Consider the following 20597-nt stretch of genomic DNA (forward strand, 5'->3'; position numbering starts at 1 on the left):
CTAGTTTTACTTCAGGTAACATTTCAAGGTTTCTAAAACCAGGATATGATGTTTACTTGTGCGATACTAAATGGGAATCTCTAAAAACACCATCACAACCAGGATACTGGTGCACATGTAAGTGCACTCTCTGTCCACTTGACGGCAGTGAAGTTCAACACAAAGAGTAGTTGAAGTGTGTAAATGTTCAGTGAGGAGCTGTCAGGTTTTTGTACAGAGACTGTGGGTTTCCTGTCACTGTGGGCCTCACAGCACAGTAGTACAGAGCAGAGTCTGTCACTGCAGCAGAGGAGATCTGCAAATGGATTTGTTTGTCTTTCACTGTAATCTCCAGTCCAGAGATTGGATTTGTTACTTTTCCAGAATGTGAGTGCGAGATGAGGATCTCTGGTGGTTTTCCTGGATATTGTCGATACCAGGAGAAATAATCACCAGGGTAAAGTTCTGGGTAATTATAGGACAGAGTAACAGTGCTGCCCTCCAAACTGTTCTCTTCATTCTTGACTGCAGTGAGTTCACAGCTGACACCTATATGAAAATATTTAAATCCAGAAGTTAGTGAACAAATGTACATTTTCTTGGGCTTCTTGTTCTGTGCTTCAGTAACTATGTAGCTGCCTTAATTACATTATCAGATATGAATGTTCTTCTCATTTAATTTAACTCCAAGAGATTAATTAAAATGTGACTAACCAGTGAATATACAGAGGAGCAGAGCTGGCACTAAAAGCAACATGTTCAAAGATAAACAGCTCAGTAATCCTCAAAGTCAACTTACTGAAGTCTGCTTACTTTCTGATGGGGACAGCTGGGCTTCTCCCATCTGTAGAGGAAGCCCCTCCTCCTTTAATGACATCACTGTGACATCACTGATCCCAGCAGGGGACAGTGTATACTGATATATTTGTAAGGTCAGAACTCCCCATGCACAGCCAGTATTTTCAGTCGGTCGCAGGATCATATAAGGTGAAAATCAAAATTACCCACCACACACTGAGATGACTTTACTGTGACTTTATTAGGAGCGAACAACACGTTTCGCCTGTAGCTTCTTCAGGTTCACTCAGCACAACTGCTGAGCACTCACAGGTGTGATAAATACATCTGAGTCACATGACTAATTATCACAGTCTTCATTTTTACAAAGTAAACAGAATATGTAGTAAAGAAGATGATTATCAAACTAAGGTTAAGGAAATGTCTCAATATTTTAGACAAAGGGGATATGACCAGACACTCATTGATTTAGCTGTTCAAAAAGCTAACATTGTGGATAGGGAAGTATTATTTAATCCTCCCCCTAAACACATTGAAAACACAGTAACGTTTGTGTCTGAATATTGTGTGGCATCTATGAAAATCGAAAAGATTATAAACAAACATCGGAAAATCCTAGAATGTGACCCAAGTTTGAATCATTTGTCATCCTCTAGACCTCGTTTCTGCTTCAGAAGAGGCAGAGGTTTTATCTTCACTCACTTTGAAAGACACTAGTCTAGAGACTGGATCTGATATTGGATTTCCCATTCCTGTGTGAGAGATGAGGAACTGTGGTGGTGTTGATCTGCAGCAGTTGCTTGTTTGTAGCATGTGTAGGACAGAGTAACAGTGCTGCCTTCTGAACTGTTCTCTTCATTGTTGACTGGAGTGAGTTCTTCACAGCTGACACCTAAAGGAATCAAGGAATCAGTGGAATTGAACTTTCTTATGGAGAGACTTTCATATCTGTTGGAATTACTAGAAATGGTAAGTAAGTACATAATACTGTTATGACAGCATGTTGAATAAAGGTAATGTTTATGGTTTGTCTATTGAACTCCTCACTGAATCTATCAGTCTCCTCTTAGACCTGTATTTTCACTTCTGTCCATGTGTGGCCAACAGATTTTCGTTTTGTAATGAGAAAACCAAAATAAGGAACAGATGTGGCCGAAATTATTGGTACCCTTGCATTTTATTAAAATAATGCACCATTCGCCCAGAACAGTGTTGAAATTAAAAGGTATTTTATCATCACTGCATGTCTATGTTTGGTTTGCAGTGGAACAAAACAAAAAACTTGTGAAAACAATTGAATTCATGTTTATTCTACAAAGACATTCTAAAATAGCCTGGCCAAAATGATTGGTACCCTTTAGAAGTTGTGAGAAATAATTGATTTGTAGTGATACTTTAAGCAGACTATTGTGTTTAATTAGTATCAAAGGTGTTTTAAATTTTATAATCACTCATGCAGCCAGTTTAAAGGAGAAAATGACTCACTCTGCTGTTTTGTGCCACTGGGTGCATCACACTGAACATGGAAAACAGAAGGAAATCTAGAGAAGGTCTGAAGACATTAGAAAAAGGTAATAGCTAAGCATGGTCAATGTAATGGTCACAAGACCATCTCCAAAGAGCTTGATGTTCCTGTGACCACTGTTGCCAATATTATTAGGAAGTTTAAGGTCCATGGAGCTGTAGCCAACATCTCTGGACGTGGTCGCAAGAGGAAAATTGGCCTGAGATTGAACAGAAGGATTGCCCAAATGGTCGAGAAAGAACTGAGGAAAACTTCAATACAGATCCAAGCTGATCTTCAAGTTGAAGGTACAATAGTTTCAAGTCTCACCAGCCTTCGCTGTCTGAATGAAAATGGGCTCCATGGTAGAAGACACAAGAAGACCTCACTTCTAAGAGGGAGACACAAAAAAGCCAGACTGGACTTTGCCAAAATGCATGTTGACAAGCCACAGTCCTTCTGGGAGAATGTGCTTTGGACAGATGAGACAAAATTCGAGCTTTTTGGTAAATCACACCAACCCTATGTTTACAGAAGAAAAGATGAAGCCTTCAAGGAAAAGAACACCATACCTACCATAAAACATGGAGGAGGCTCAGTGATGTTTTCCATCTCTACAACAAGGTTTAAATCAACAGGAGAAACTATCTGATGTTCAACATTCAGTCTGAGAATTGTTCTCTTCACAGCAGCAGTTATTATTGACAGAATGGTTGAACACAGTGCAGAAGTAGTGCACCGCCTACTTGATAATGTGGCCCTCTAGTGGAGGTAAAAAGTTCAGTACAACAGTGTGGAAAAAAGGCTTCCAGCAGCTTGTCAGTGTGTCAGCTTGTGTTTTTGTACAGAGACTGTGGGTTTCCTGTCACTGTGGGCCTCACAGCACAGTAGTACAGAGCAGAGTCTATCATTGCAGCAGAGGAGATCTGCAGATGGATTTGTTTGTCTTTCACTGTAATCTCCAGTCCAGAGATTGGATTTGTTACTTTTCCAGAAGCCGAGTGTGAGATAAGGAGCTCTGGTGGTTTTCCTGGATATTGTCGATACCAGAAGAAATAATCACCAGATGAAAGTTTTGGGTATTCATAGGACAGAGTAACAGTGCTGCCCTCCAAACTGTTCTCTTCATTCTTGACTGCAGTGAGTTCTTCACAGCTGACACCTATATGAAAATATTTAAATCCAGAAGTTAGTGAACAAATGTACATTTTCTTGGGCTTCTTGTTCTGTGCTTCAGTAACTATGTAGCTGCTTTAATTACATTATCAGATATGAATGTTCTTCTCATTTAATTTAACTCCAAGAGATTAATTAAAATGTGACTTACCAGTGAATATACAGAGGAGCAGAGCCGGCACTAAAAGCAACATGTTCAAAGATAAACAGCTCAGTAATCCTCAAAGTCAACTTTCTGAAGTCTGCTTACTTTCTGATGGGGACAGCTGGGCTTCTCCCATCTGTAGAGGAAGCCCCTCCTCCCTTAATGACATCACTGTGACATCACTGATCCCAGCAGGGGACAGTGTATACTGATATATTTGTAAGGACAGAACTCCCCATGCACAACCAGTATTTTCAGTCGGTCGCAGGAACATGTAAGGTGAAAATCAAAATTACCCACCACACACTGAGATGACTTTACTGTGACTTTATTAGGAGCGAACAACACGTTTCGCTTGTAGCTTCTTCAAGTTCGCTCAGCACAACTGCTGAGTACTGACAGGTGTGATAAATACAACTGAGTCACATGACTAATTATCACAGTCTTCATTTTTTCAAAGTGAACATTTTACAAAGGGCGTGACAATAAAAATATGTACATATTACAAAAAACATGACATGATTAATGTTACACAAAGTTACAAGAAGTACACCATTTTACATAATTAAACTTCATTACCCCCTGTTAACAACTGACTGAATAGGATGAGCTAAATTCCCTTAGCAGAATGGACTATAGATCCTACAGCTGTCCCTGTACATCACTAAACGGGAAGGGTGAGTGCCAGGGGCCCTAGTGGTTCATCTCTCCCTAAGAGTCCAAATAGCTTGTGGAGAGAAATATGAGTTAATATGTATATATGTCTCAGACAAAAACTCAAATCCTGTGTATCATAAAGTTATAAAGTTCTGATCAAGATACAGTGATCAGTGAAATTATACAGAGGTAAAATACACTTTATTATTATTAAAACACAACTAACAGCAACTGTAACAGTAAACTTGAGTGGAATAATTATTACTGTTGTTAATTATAATTGGCTAGTGAGCAAAGGGTTCTCCTTATAATGGGTATTGGACTAAGCTTAGTTTTGATTAAGTTATTGTGTTTAGTTACAATAGCCTATCACTAATGACTGTTTCATTTTCATCTTCCAGTTCATCCATTTGCCAGTACCCTTTATTTCTATCCACAAAGCCACAGAAAAGCATTTCCAACCTCATGTCAACAGATTCAAAATGTAGTTTTCACTGACATTTACTTGCCACAAAGTTTAGTTCACATGTTTATTTCTAGTGTTTTTACACCTAATAATCTCTCTAATATTATCAGTCCTGGCCAGCTGTTTTGTTATGTGACGATCCATCATTAGCTAAAAGGATCAGTAACCCTGAAATGGTGCTGTGTCTCAGCCTTAAACGTTTTAGATCAACTACCAGTAGAATCTCTCCGGTGACAGACGTGTTTCCACTGTAACTGTATGAACATGTACTGAAATGTGAAGCCCAGGTATTTTTACCATTATGTTAGTTATGCAGAATGAGTACATAATCATGTTAACTCATTAACTATCGTCCACACCACTGATAAACCGTTACACTAGCTAGCCTCATGGCTAACAAGCAGAGGAAAGTTACTGGTATTTAGTTTTTATGGGCGGGCTCGCACCCCGCACTGTACCCCCAGTGAATAAGAGAAATAAAACCTTATTTTCTGATTGTTTTGTGGTGGTTTAAAAGCACAAATAAAAAACCATAACACAGATGATTAATAACACTCAACTGATGATTTATTGTGGAGATAGATGCTCTTAGTTTCTGTTTCATTTTCCTCCACTGCATTTCTCCTTTTCATTCATTCATTACAGTTGAACTTCATGTCTGTGGTGGACAGGTGGCCTGAAGAAGCAGACAGAAGGAGCTTGGAGTGAACATGCGCACACAAACAAATGCCATCATGTTCTTTCTCTCACTGTTCTATCTTAACGAGTATATTTCTGCAGATCTTTATTATCAAGGTCATCAATACTCGCTGAAATGTTATTATCATGAATATCTTTTCTCTTCTCTCTATGTATTCCATACTCTCTGACTTTACACAAAACACGGAGAAACCTACATATATACATCATTCATCTACCAATTATGTGCCTGATTTTATATTTTGCATATTTGTGTAATATAACTACATTACATATCCACAACTGAAGGAAAACAACCAAATTTAATGGGAAGTTAACTGTTGTACGTATTATGTATAGAATGAATAACTCACCAAATTGAAAAAAGAGTTAAAGAAAATATAGAAAGGAAAATATAGAAGGGCCAGTAAAACTCTGATCTACTGGCCAAGTGGGCCAGACACTGGTGATTTGCTCAGGAGCGGCACACCTGTACTTGATGCAGGACCACGCTTGACCATATGTTTGTCACTCAAACTGTTTTGGGTGGCTGTTACTTGAAATATTGCTTTATAACTGAGTTACTTTAGTTTTGTTTGACCCGGCATCAGAAGTGAACAATTGAAAGCGGTGTATAGCAAAGACTAGTTCATAGTTTTTAACCGTTGTGGAAAATGTTACAAAGCAGTGAGCAGGACTGCTTCATGGTAATATAGTATTTTTATGATTTTAAATTAAATGCTTTCATTTGTCGGGTATTTTAATTAGCTGGATCAGCAAAAAAACAGGCATACCTGTCCAAAAAAGATGTCCAAAATGGTATATTGTGCTAACGAGTCTCTTAAAATTAGAAATTAGATAGAAGACTTGTCATTTTCGCATAATCTTTTTACATTGTGAAAGCTGACTATGTCAGTTAAATGAGTTAAAACTTGAACTTTAAAATTAATGTCTGATATAATTTATTTTCCAATTATAACCTGATTCCACCAGGTTGTCGGCTGTGGTTGGACCAGTGTCTCATTACAGTACAACACCAGTGAGAAACACCTGTGTGAACTGAAGCTGTATCTAATCACACATTAGTATTCAGTTCTGAGTCTTATCTGGCTTTTGATCATATTCAGGATATGACGGTTACATGGAACATTAGAAAACTGGTTATACATATCCCTGTATACATGATTCTAACAGGATACTTATTTCTGATCATGTGTGTCCAGTTGTGTCCTAATTCCTCAACATCCCAGCCTAATTTCTCTACCAACAGAGAATATTAACAAATCTGGAACAGATGTTTACATGCTATAATTCCCTAGTTTTACTTCAGGTAACATTTCCAGGTTTCTAAAACCAGGATACGACGTTTACTTGTGCAATACTAAATGGGAATCTCTAAAAACACCATCACAACCAGGATACTGGTACACATGTAAGTGCACTCTCTGTCCACATGATGGCAGTGAAGTTCAACACAAAGAGTAGTTGAAGTGTGTAAATGTTCAGTGAGGAGCTGTCAGGTTTTTGTATAGAGACTGTGGGTTTCCTGTCACTGTGGGCCTCACAGCACAGTAGTACACAGCAGAGTCTGTCACTGCAGCAGAGGAGATCTGCAGATCAACACGTTTCTCTGTTTTGTTAATGTGAACTGAGAAATCAGAAACAGTTGGATAAATCGATCCGTCCTCTGTGATGTAGAGCAGGAACTCTGGTCTGGATCTCTGGTATTGTCGGTACCACTGGATATTGCTGATAGAACCCTCATATTTACAGGTCAGGTTGATGTTTCCTCCCTCTGCAACACATTCTTCAGTATTTTCTGGCTTTATGCTGTTCATGGAACCCATGGCTGCAAAATGAGTCATTCATGTCAGTTAGTCTGCAAGAGATTTTAAAAGAGACTCAACAGAGGTTCTTGACTTTTACTGTCAGCTTTCATCATTTTTAAATACATTAAAAACCCAACATGTTCTTTCTGTTTGTGAATTTACTTCCACAAAATCATCCAACTATGAAAAACAGATATCTGGTTAATACATCAGGTAAAATGAGACTTTCATCTCTGTTCTAACACTCACCTATAAAGTGAGATAAAAGTATAAAGAGGTAAAGCAACATGTCTTTGGAGTTGTTGAAACCAAACAGACAGCAGATGATCAATGTTCTTCCACTGCAGTAGAATGAAGAAACTAAACAGCCTCTCTGCTGCACAGCCCTTCTCCTCAGCATCAAGCTGATTGGGATTTTACTTCCTCAAACATTTCTGCTCTGCAGACAGAAATAATCTCATTGGTTGAGTTGAACCTCAGTGGGTGGGGCCAGGAAATCACCTCCGTAGGTTGTTGAACCATCAATGACATCATGAACTTCATCACAGTTTAACACAGCTTTCAGTTCTGTGAAGTTTGAGTTGAACACTGAGATCCATCAGCCTCCTGACAAACTCATCATATTTACTTGGAGCTCCTGACAGTTATCTCAGGCCAAACACTCACTCCAACTATTTAAAATGTCAGAAAATGTCTTTCTGTGTGCATGAAAAAGAACAGCTTGCCTGAACTAAAACTTGTTACTGATTATGTTTGTTATATTTCTGTGTCATGGAAGCAGCAGGAGACGTTCTGTTGTTCAGGAGGACTGTGTGGAAAAAGCAGTGCTGGACCAGCACAAAGGGGAGATTCTGTTTAAACAGTTTCCCACCGTGAAACTAGAGGCCTCAGTGTTATACGATACAGCAAACACTCCCTCAGTGTTTGGAATAGATCTGTTGTTGTTTGTTTCATTGCTGGACTTCTGCTGTGTGATTTGGTTTCATGGTGTTGAATGGAAAACTCCTCTAAAGTGTCATTTATATACATCATTTAAATCTGTTTAGTAGACAAAACATGTATTTCCATTAATCAGTTACATATGATGTCATTCTAATCTGACACCTTGAATTTGTAATAAGAGTTTGTTTTTCAGTGTTTTCAGTGTCCAGTTATTTTGTTTGATGGTGTCTTGTGTTTGAAGCATCATCCAGCTGGTTTGTCATTGATGTGGATTTGCTGCTCATGTGAATCCTCCCACAGTGTTTCATTAGCAGCTGTAACCACAGTGACTCAGATAAAACAGGAATTAGGAGAATCCATCTGATATGAAGCTGTGGTTTGAATACCACTTCCCTCCTCTTTGAAGAGTAGTCAGATATCTGTGTTCAGGTTTTTGTACAGCCTCTTCTACACTTTCTATCACTGTGTGTCTAGAGCACAGTAGTAGAGAGCAGAGTCTGACAGTGCAGCAGAGGAGATCTGCAGATCAACTTGATTTTTCCTCTTATTCAGTTTAACAGTCAGTCGAGGGTGCGGAGGTTTTGCATTCACCACAGTAGATGTTGATTCAACGATCAGGAGAAGGAACTGAGGAGCTGATCCAGGATCTTTTCGATACCACTGAAGACTATAAGCATTACCTGAATACTTACAGGACAGAGTAACACTACAGCTCTCTGATGAAAACACTTCAGCACTGCTGGCAGTAATATCATCTTCCAAGGTGTTACCTAGTGAAGGAAACATGTTGTATTAAAGTTCTGTTCCAGAGTCAAATATCCATCGTTTGGAAAATATCATACAATGACAAAAACATACGTACCTACAAGAGCTGAAAACAGTAAAATGACAGCCAGTGTTTCCATGGTTACACAAGTGAAATGCTGTAAGTGAATGTTGAGTTTGAATAAGTGTTGAGTGGTTTTGTGAGTTGTGTTTGGTCTGATGTTCACAGCTGGAATCAAACAGCTCTCTGCCATGCAGCCACCTCTGCAGTCAGTAGGAGGAGACTCATATGTCAAATGACATTCATTTGTAAAACTCTTCATCACAACTGTGTCTCATGAGGGAAAAGAATCTAGACTGTTTGATAAGAAACCACTGAAGTTTAACAGTGTATGACTCCCTCTAGTGGATGTTGTGGAGTATTCTGTTGTCTTTGCTCCAAAGGTTTTTGTACAGAGTTTTGGTGTTTCCTGTCACTGTGGGCTGCAGAGCACAGTAGTATACAGCAGAGTCAGACAGCTGCAGCTTCTGGATCTTCAGAGGAACTGATGTCTCGTTAACTGTAGCATCAAATCTGTTTTTCTGGAACTCTGCAGCATTATCTCCTCCACCAGACATGTAACGCCGCAGCATATACTTTGGCGAATCATTTAATTCTTGTTTGTACCAGAACAAAGAAGAACCTCTGTTACTGGTCTCAAATCTACAAGCAAGTGTAACTGTGTCTCCTTCAGCAGCAATGACATCTCCTGTTGGCTGGGTCACGCTGTCTTGTCCTTTACACTCTGGGGAAGAACAGAACATGCAGAGGAAGAGATGAATCAATAAAGATGATTGATTAAAGGAGAACAATCAGCAGCTTTAAAGAGTTACCTAGCAGACACTGACACATCTAGAATAGTCTGTTTTTACTGACTGCTGTCTGTCAGACTGAACTACATCTTTTTTTCTAAAAAAGTTATAAATGGCAGCAGAAATGATCTGTCTCCTCTATGATGGACATTAAAAGCACTTATAGCTCAGTTGTGTGTTAAAAACTGTTGAGAAAGGAAACACATTCTGTTTTCTGTCTTACCAAAGAAAAGAGCAGCAAGAATAATCCACAGCCAATGTTCCATCTCTACAACAAGGTTTAAATCAACAGGAGAAACTATCTGATGTTCAACATTCAGTCTGAGAATTGTTCTCTTCACAGCAGCAGTTATTATTGACAGAATGGTTGAACACAGTGCAGAAGTAGTGCACCGCCTACTTGATAATGTGGCCCTCTAGTGGAGGTAAAAAGTTCAGTACAACAGTGTGGAAAAAAGGCTTCCAGCAGCTTGTCAGTGTGTCAGCTTGTGTTTTTGTACAGAGACTGTGGGTTTGCTGTCACTGTGGGGCTCACAGCACAGTAGTACAGAGCGGAGTCTGTCACTGCAGCAGAGGAGATCTGCAGATCCATTTGGGTTTTATCTTTAATCACATTAACAGACAGTCTAGGTACTGGATTTTCAACCACTTCTCCGTTTTCCATGTGAGAGATAAGGAATTCTGGTGGTTTTCCTGGATATTGTCGATACCAGAAGAAATAATCAGCAGCTCCTCTCGTATATTTACAGGACAGAGTAACAGTGCTGCCTTCTAAACTGTTCTCTTCATTGTTGACTGGAGTGAGTTCTTGACAGCCGACACCTAAAGGAAGAGATAACTATGTTTTACTTCATGTTTATCAGTAAAACTCCTTTAAAGTCAATAGTAGAAAATATTATTTAGTAGTCCATCTGCTCACCTACCTGTCAGTGTGACGAGAAACAAAGTCAGAAACAGACTAAAGTGCACTGACAGCATCTTAAAAACCAACCGTGTTTGTGTTAAAGTCCACAGTGAAAGTTTGTGTCTTTTCTGTTCTTCAGTCTCAGGTTTTCTCCTCCCTCCTCTCAGCTCTCAGCTGTTTTTCTTCCTGCTGCTGTCTTCCTCTTCAGGATATTATATAACTACGATCAGGTGATAAAAGGATAATTATCAGACTTAGTAGCTTGTTCATTAAATTTTTAAATGTTTCTTTGTGAGAACAGTGAACGTAATAAACTTTGGCTTCAATCTACATGTTTTCAGACATTAATGTGATCATTATTTTGCAGCAGATACTGCTCCATTAAAATATTTACTTCTTTAATTCATAAGTTGAAATGTTTTTAAGTGTGTGATGTGCTAAAAACATTAGTTTCCAGAGAGGGTCTCTTATATTTCACAGATGCTGACTGATGACTTTAATGCAATAGTTCATAATAAATTAATATTTGAATGTATAACTGTTTAGAGTAAAACAGCAGTGGAGAGAAAGATTAGACTGTAATCATTATCTCAGAAACACATGTACAATATTTTCATAATACAAAATGTTTTCATGTTTCTCTGTTATAACATGTTAAAGTCACGATCAAGGAATCACATTCAGACAAAAGTGGAATTGAATTTTTTTCATGCAGAAACTTTCATACCTGTTAGAATGACTAGAAACAGTAAAGAAAATACATAATACTTCAATGCCAGCATGTTGAATAAAGGTAATGTTTGTGGTTTGTGTATTGAACTCTGCTGAATATGGAAGTTCGTCTCTCTTCTATAGTTCAGTAACAGCTTAGCTCCTCCCTGAATCTCTCCGTCTCCTCTTAGATCTGTATTTTCACTTCTCTCAGTTACTCTTCCTCCTGGTTAACAGACTGGTTACATTTATAACTGGAGTTGCAGAAAGGTAGCTGATAACCTTTTCAGGCTTTACAAACACAAGAAGAACCTATTGGTTTGCTTCAAAAGTGGAGACAACATTACCTCTTCACTGTACGATTTAAGCCAGCTGATGATTAAAGTAAAACACAGCATCAAATATTATACACAGACTATGAGCAGTAAGATTAACATCAACAGACAGTGTCAGCAGGATTTCACCTGTTCGGCAGAATTTTAGGGGCAAATTAAAGGATCTCAGTTTAAGAATCACTGGATTGTAGGAAGATCTGGAACACTAACACTTAACTCTTTGATCCAACAGTAACATCTAAACTGAAAATAAGAGGACCCAGGATTGAACCCTGTGGTTCACCACAAGAAATCCAAGAGAACTACAGAGAAACTTGTTTTATAATAAGAATAAACCAATCAAACTCTGAGTCTGTGATGTCAACTGGTTCATGAAGAGAAATTATGATGTCATATTTTCTATAGAATGTTGATATGATCTATTTATCTGTATTGCTTCTATTTCTGTTGTTTTCATCACCACTACAAGAAATCTAGACTGTTTGATAATAATTGACTTGACAAATAATCAGCCCACCCTCCCTTTTATATTCACCTTCATCCAGCCCTTTTGCACTTTGTGCTCCGGCACATTCATGAACCTGAATAACAGGAGTGCCTGGAGACGCCTGCACAGTCCGTACATCCAGGATCTACCACGCTGCACTTAAAATACGGTCCATTATGTGTCTACAAAAGTAATCAGTGAAGATGTTTCTTATTATTTATCCTCTGGGCCAAACTGTCAGTGAACCAGATTCAGCTTTAAGATTAAAACAGCAGTGGACTTCCTCTTTCTGCACCACTCTTTACATTTTGTCATCATTACATTAGAAACATCACAAAATTTCAGATGTTGTTTCAGTCACACTATTGAAAAATCTATCTATATGCCGATGACATTTTATTATATTTCACAAAATCCTATATTCCTTCTGATATAATAATAATAATCAGATCTCAGAGGGAAACAATGTTGGTATCTCTTGGTTTCATGGCAGGAGCTGAAATTAAGGAAGGCTTTTAAAAAGAACTCTAATGGAAACAAAATTATCTTAGATAGTCATTTTTGTGTTATTAGCAGTTTTTTCCCTTTTTTCTTTCAGACACACATGAAAAGGTCAGAGGTCTAGTGTGGGGGGAACATGGGGAGGCAGGCCGTATGCACTACATTTGTACAATGATTGTACCTACTGTATATGTACATAGTGTAACTTTAGAGATCACACTCATGTTTTGTTATTTTTACATATTTGTTATGATTATGTCCTGCATTCTATGTCAGATCTTCATTTTTTATTCTTTAGACTTTTGTCAATTTATTGACAGGATTCAGGATATCAGCTTAATGCACATTTACCCTTTATGAAACTGAAATAATAATAAATTACATCAAGGTCAAAGGATACCTGGGTGATTTTCCATGAAATGATCAAACCAGTTTAGAAAACTAAAATATGAGCAAACAAAGTCCTATATCTGTTTAAAACATTACAAATACAAATGTTACTTTTCTCTTTGAATAAGATAATACCCTTTCAGACATTAAAACATATTATTGCACATTTTAACATCTCAAAACCAGGGATAATTCAATAAGAACTTTAATGCAGCACATAAATAAAAACACATCGGAGGTGTTCTTTTGGTATTCTTAAAGAAACATGCAACAAACATACTGACATGGAAACCTTTGGTGTAATAGAAGAACCAGGTGATATCATCTTTTGCTGACAATACTCTGCACTGTGTTTCTAATCCTCAAAACTCTATTAATGTAAACTACATTTTGAAAAGATTTTAAAATTATGGGATCCTTTCATCCTTCCATTAACACCATGTTTTACATAATGATTTATGATACCACTGCTAAACAGACACACTGTCAGTTGAGACTCAAAGACTTCATAGATATGTAACAATACTTTATATAATCCCAAGATTAAGATCAAGAAAGAGTTATAATCCTGCATGTATTGTTGGTGTCAAACATCCACAGAAAAATATTTGATTTCAAGAGAGAAAATGTTTATTGTTTCAAGCATCTAAGTCATCAGTACTACAGTAATGCAGTTGTTACAGTTTGAAGTTACACAATGTTACACTTTTCTGATTAGAGATCAGAGTGAGAGCAGTAGCAGAGTAAAACCAGTAGCAGAGTCCCAGTGAGTCAGGTCAGGACTGGGAACACTGGTCTCTCCTAAGAGTTTCTGAGACTGGAGTCTGGGAGCCCTGGGTGGCCTCACAGGTCACAGAGCCCACCTTCCTCCACTGGTCTGCAGGGAGCCTCAGGGTGCTGCTCCAGCTGTAGCGGCCGTCATTCTGCAGCACCCCGGGGCTCCTGCTCTCCTCCCCGCTGCTGCTGCTGCTGCTGCCGTCCACCTTCCAGGCCAGACTCCAGTCTGAGGGGAAGCCCTTGTTGGCCAGACATATGAGCGTGGCCTTCCCCTGCTGCAGCTCCTCGCTAGAGGGGGGCAGCACCGTCAGGGTGGGACGGACATCACCTAGGAGACACCAATCAGATTAGAGGACAGCTGTCAATCCAACACCAGACACTTGGACACCTTTACTGTGAGAGGGTGGAGCCATATGAGGACTCTTTCTGTGCTGATATGCATGAGAGGTTTCTCAGAGGGAAGTGAAACAGTGTGTCAGTGAGTGACTGGTGGAGCAGAAAAAACATCTGACAGAAACTCCTTTAAGTCGTTTATATGACTGTTTCATGTATTTTATTTTACACTATACACTATATATAAATAAGGACATAAAGTTTGAATATATAATTCAGACATCTATGATTTAGTTTGAATTTATAACAACATATTTACTTTCAAAACTATCAAAAGATCAACAGTTAATCAGATTCATCAGTCAAAACTAACAGACCACCGTAATATACGGAAAATGTCGAGACATTCAAAAAATTTGCATCACTTTGCATCAGCGGCACCATGCTCCAGTGCTCTGAGAGAGTTTATAATCCTGAGAGTTGAACACTGGATGACTGACAGCTGTCCTTCATCACAACAGAAGCCACAGAAATCCTCCTCATCAACAACATGACTTTGATCTCCGTCCTCATCTGGACTCTCCTCTGCTGCTGCTTCACAGGTAAAGTCCAGAGAATCAAACTCCTCTCCTCTATGAACATCTGTCCCTCTGAAATGAAGCCCACAAAACCATCAAAACCATGACGCTGCTTTATGTTTTTGTCTCTGTATCCTCAGAGTCCAGAGGCCAGATCACAGTGACTCAGCCTGCAGCAGTGACATCTGCTCTGGGAGGCTCCGCAACCATCAGCTGTAAGACCAGTCAGGATGTTTTTAGTGTGACTGATAATTGGAGCAGCTACCACCTCTTAGCCTGGTACCAACAGAGAGATGGAGAAACTCCTAAAGTTCTCATTCACACTGCTTATCAGCGAGTATCAGGGATTCCAGATCGTTTTACAGGCAGTGGATCAAACTCTGACTTCACTCTGACCATCAGTGGAGTTCAGGCTGAAGATGCAGCAGTTTATTACTGTCAGAGTCTCCACTCTATCAACAGTCAGCTTGTGTTCACACAGTGAAAAAGCGTCGTACAAAAACCTCCCTCAGTCAGACTGAACAGAAACTGACTGATACAGTTCACTGAACACACACACACACACACACACACACACACACACACACACACACACACTTTATTAAGTGTGTCAAAACTAAAACTATATTCAAACAATGAAATAAAGGACTCACACAAACAGTTTTATTTCTAAGGAGATTCCTCTGAAATCAGTGAAGTTTACCATCACAGCTTCTTAGCATCAACTCAACAATGATCCCATGTTTGTCATTAATTATGAGCTCAGTGTTTCCTCTTTGAAAAGAGAGAATATACCAGTCTGCTACTGTTGGTGAGCCATGGCTCAGTATGGCTGATGACCTTTAACCAAAACCATCAAAACAGGTGATATACTGTGGTTATTACATATGTAACAACAGCTCACATGTTGTAACAAGATCATTAAGGAACAGAAACATGTCAGGTATTTGGGCGGGAAAAAAATCAAGGTGGTTAAGCTGTTTCCTTAATATCAAATATTTTATTTGTGCAGGTTTTGAGACACACAGCTCTGGGATTTGTCAGCCCAACAAAGGAAGCGGGAGTCATTTTCACAGACCTATCTGCATGGAAAGATATCACATGAAAGAGCCGACCAGCAGTGTGTTTGAGAAGGAAAAAAAACTCAACTAAACATTGACATACATTAGTATTAAACTGTATCATCCTTATGATGATATGGTATATATGGCTGTGAAGTCAGAAGGAGGAGGATGGAGTGGATGGCAGGCGTACAACATGCAGGACTCTGGCAGCAGAGACTCGGGTTTGCATCCTGAGTCCCGTGTGTAGTTGGGTTTAGGCAACAAGTCAGGGTGAGGGCGACTCCACCCACTGCAGGGAGAGAGACTGATCACATTTCTGCTCTTCAGTGTTTCACTTCCCTCTTTGAGCTCAGTAACCATGGCAACAGAGAGGCATCACTGCTGAACCATGACAACAGACAGGTTTCAGAACTAAAGATATTAACCAGACTAATAGTTTACATCTTCATCATTTCAAAAATCACCCGTTAGCAAGAGTGTAAAACTTTAGTTTCACTGTATTAAAATAAAAAAATAAAATTTCTGGACCGAAACCTTCAGGTTGTGTGAACCAGTTTCAGTTTGAAGGATAAACAGCAGCAGAGAGAGAGAGAGAGAGAGAGAGAGAGAGAGAGAGAGAGAGAGAGAGAGAGAGAGGACACCTTTAGTGGATGTTCCTCAAACATTTCTTGTTTGATATCCTTAAAGTTTAACAGTGTGTGACTCCCTCTAGTGGATGTTGTGGAGTATTCTGTTGTCTTTGCTCCAAAGGTTTTTGTACAGAGTTTTGGTGTTTCCTGTCACTGTGGGCTGCAGAGCACAGTAGTACACAGCAGAGTCAGACAGCTGCAGCTTCTGGATCTTCAGAGGAACTGATGTTTTGTTCAATGTAGCATCAAATCTGTCTTTCTGGAACTCTGCAGCATTTTCTCCTGTTCCAGAGAATCGTTGCAAAACATACTTTGGGAAATCATTTACTTCTTGTTTGTACCAGAACAAATAGGGAGTTCCACTGCTCTTATATTGACAGACAAGTGTAACTGTGTCTCCTTTAGTAGCAATGACATCTCCTGATGGCTGGGTCACACTGTCTTGTCCTTTACACTCTGGGGAAGAACAGAACATGCAGAGGAAGAGATGAATCAATAAAGATGATTGATTAAAGGAGAACAATCAGCAGCTTTAAAGAGTTACCTAGCAGACACTGACACATCTAGAATAGTCTGTTTTTATTGACTGCTGTCTGTCAAACTGAACCACATCTTGTTTTCTACAAAGTTATAAATGTTCCCTTTATGATGGACATTAAAAGCACTTATAGATCAGTTCTGTGTTAAAAACTGTTGAGAAAGGAAACACATTCTGCTTTCTGTCTTACCAAAGAAAAGAGCAGCAAGAATAATCCACAGCCAATGTTCCATCTCTACAACAAGGTTTAAATCAACAGGAGAAACTATCTGATGTTCAACATTCAGTCTGAGAATTGTTCTCTTCACAGCAGCAGTTATTATTGACAGAATGGTTGAACACAGTGCAGAAGTAGTGCACCGCCTACTTGATAATGTGGCCCTCTAGTGGAGGTAAAAAGTTCAGTACAACAGTGTGGAAAAAAGGCTTCCAGCAGCTTGTCAGTGTGTCAGCTTGTGTTTTTGTACAGAGACTGTGGGTTTGCTGTCACTGTGGGCCTCACAGCACAGTAGTACAGAGCAGAGTCTGTCACTGCAGCAGAGGAGATCTGCAGATCCATTTGGGTTTTATCTGCACTCACATTAAAAGACAGTCCAGATACTGGATCTGATATCAGACTTCCACTTCCTGTGTGAGAGATGAGGAATTCTGGTGGTTTTCCTGGATATTGTCGATACCAGAAGAATCGATCAGAACCAGTTGCTGGTCTGGAGTATTTGTAGGACAGAGTAACAGTGCTGCCTTCTAAACTGTTTCCTTCATTGTTGACTGGAGTGAGTTCTTCACAGCTGACACGTAAAGGAAGAGATAACTCTGTTATAACATGTTAAAGTCATGATCAAGGAATCACGTTCAGACAAAAGTGGAATTGAATTTTTTTCATGCAGAAACTTTCATACCTGTCAGAATGACTAGAAACAGTAAAGAAAATACATAACAGTCCAATGCCAGCATGTTGAATGAAGGTAATGTTTGTGGTTTGTGTATTGAACTCTGCTGAATATGGAAGTTCGTCTCTCTTCTATAGTTCAGTAACAGTTTAGCTCCTCCCTGAATCTCTTAGATCTGTGTTTTCACTTCTCTCAGTTACAGAAAGGTAGCCACAATGATTTAAAGGATGGATCACATTTTCAGGGTTTGCAAACTCAAGAAGGATCTAATCTATGTTCCTAACGTTGATACAACATTTATTTGTCACATTATAACATAAATCAGCTGAAAAGCTTGAAGGAAAACTCAGCATCACATCAAGACCATGAGCAGTATGCTTAACATTAATGGACACCTTAGCAGGTTTGAGTTAAATCAGTCTAAAGAAAGGATCTCTTTTCTAGAATCACTCAAATGCTGTTGTTCCACACTTTGCTGTAAGTAACTAAATATATCAGATTCTATAGTTACCGATTCAAAGACAACACATGAACTGAAAGTGAGAGGACCTAGGATTGAACCCTGTGGTACACCAGAAATATTGTGACTCGAGAAATCAATTCTATTCTATTATAAAATGAAGAATAAATAGATTCAATACCAGAGTCTGAAGTCACACAATTCATGGAGATGATGGATTCAAGTTGTTTTATTTCTCAGTAGTAGAGTTCAAATTACGAAGGATCAGCAAAACCTAAAAATTGTTGTTTCAAATAACCGAATATTTCATTTAGCATCTTATATTCAAGAATATATTCAGGAATTCTGCTGATGTTCTGATCCAGAACAGCTCATGAGAGGATTGAAAACCTGTTTTGTTTTAAACACCACAGTGACAGTTTGTGTCTTTTCTGTCCTTCAGTCATAGTTTTGTTCCTCAATAAATCCCTTCCTACCTCACCTCACAGCTCAACTAAAGGGAACATTTTGGACTTGGAGTCATGTTTAACAGACAGCATCTCTGAGCTGATGAATAGTATCTATGAAACATTTTGTACTGTAATACTTGGTGATTGTAACTGATATAATGCACCATACTGCCAATTCATGCTTTTTCCTTGTGTTAATGAAGCTATTCAGACTCTATACCTGTATTCTAATTTTTCTGCTGTTTTTATCACCACTACAAGAAATCCAGACTGTTTGATAAGAAACCACTGAAGTTTAACAGTGTGTGACTCCCTCTAGTTGATGTTGTGGAGTATTCTGTTGTCTTTGCTCCAAAGGTTTTTGTACAGAGTTTTGGTGTTTCCTGTCACTGTGGGCTGCAGAGCACAGTAGTACACAGCAGAGTCAGAGGAGATCTGCAGATCAACACGTTTCTCTTTTTCTGTTTTGTTAATGTGAGCTGAGAAAACAGAAACAGTTGGATAAATCGATCCGTCCTCTGTGATGGAGAGCAGGAACTCTGGTCTGGATCGCTGGTATTGTCGGTACCACTGGATATTGTAGATAGAACCCTCATATTTACAGGTCAGGTTGATGTTTCCTCCCTCTGCAACACGTTCTTCAGTATTTTCTGGCTTTATGCTGTTCATGGAACCCATGGCTGCAAAATGAGTCATTCATGTCAGTTAGTCTGCAAGAGATTTTAAAAGAGACTCAACAGAGGTTCTTGACTTTTACTGTCATCTTTGATCATTTTAAAATACATTAAAAACCCAACATGTTCTTTCTGTTTGTGAATTTACTTCCACAAAATCATCCAGCTATGAAAAACAGATATCTGGTTAATACATCAGGTAAAATGAGACTTTCATCTCTGTTCTAACACTCACCTATAAAGTGAGATAAAAGTATAAAGAGGTAAAGCAACATGTCTTTGGAGTTGTTGAAACCAAACAGACAGCAGATGATCAATGTTCTTCCACTGCAGTAGAATGAAGAAACTAAACAGCCTCTCTGCTGCACAGCCCTTCTCCTCAGCATCAAGCTGATTGGGATTTTACTTCTTCAAACATTTCTGCTCTGCAGACAGAAAGAATCTCATTGGTTGAGTTGAACCTCAGTGGGCGGGGCCAGGAAATCACCTCTATAAGTTGTTGAACCATCAATGACATCATGAACTTCATCACAGTTTAACACGGCTTTCAGTTCTGTTAAGTTTGAGTTGAACACTGAGATCCATCAGCATCCTGACAAACTCATCATATTTACTTGGAGCTCCTGACAGTTATCTCAGGCCAAACACTCGCTCCAACTGTTTAAAATGTCAGAAAATGTCTTTCTGTGTGCATGAAAAAGAACAGCTTGCCTGAACTAAAACTTGTTACTGATTATGTTCGTTATATTTCTGTGTCATGGAAGCAGCAGGAGACGTTCTGTTGTTCAGGAGGACTGTGTGGAAAAAGCAGTGCTGGACCAGCACAAAGGGGAGATTCTGTTAAAACAGTTTCCCACCATGAAACTAGAGGCCTCAGTGTTATACGATACAGCAAACACTCCCTCAGTGTTTGGAATAGATCTGCAGCCATTAATCAACCAGTCAATCAACAGGAAATTAATCAGCACGTATTTTGATAATCAAATAATAATTTCAGCCATTTTTTCAGCAGAAATGTCAAATATTTGATGGTTGCAGCTACTTAAATGTGAGGATCTGAAGCTTTTCTGTGTCATACATGATCAT

General features: G+C 38.9%; 4 gene segments (V, D, J or C); 1 reads left to right on the top strand and 3 right to left on the bottom strand.

The window, feature by feature from the left end:
• Positions 1–6871: 6871 nt before the first annotated feature.
• LOC121909133 lies at positions 6872–7695 on the bottom strand. The segment is given in 2 exon segments: positions 6872–7252; positions 7482–7695. Coding segments are annotated over 2 exon segments (498 nt in total).
• A 6031-nt stretch (positions 7696–13726) lies between these two features.
• On the bottom strand, positions 13727–14234 carry LOC121908837 (the record flags this gene model as incomplete). The annotated part of the segment is given in 1 exon segment: positions 13727–14234. A coding segment is annotated over 1 exon segment (339 nt), but the record flags the coding sequence as incomplete, so codon positions are not given.
• A 545-nt stretch (positions 14235–14779) lies between these two features.
• On the top strand, positions 14780–15295 carry LOC121909135. The segment is given in 2 exon segments: positions 14780–14831; positions 14948–15295. Coding segments are annotated over 2 exon segments (396 nt in total).
• Positions 15296–17401: 2106 nt separating this feature from the next.
• Positions 17402–19910, bottom strand: LOC121908838. The segment is given in 5 exon segments: positions 17402–17421; positions 17519–17608; positions 18875–18881; positions 19333–19517; positions 19747–19910. Coding segments are annotated over 5 exon segments (453 nt in total).
• Between the last annotated feature and the right edge of the window lie 687 nt (positions 19911–20597).

This window comes from Thunnus maccoyii, chromosome 12 (assembly GCF_910596095.1).
Source record: "Thunnus maccoyii chromosome 12, fThuMac1.1, whole genome shotgun sequence".
NCBI lineage: Eukaryota > Metazoa > Chordata > Actinopteri > Scombriformes > Scombridae > Thunnus > Thunnus maccoyii.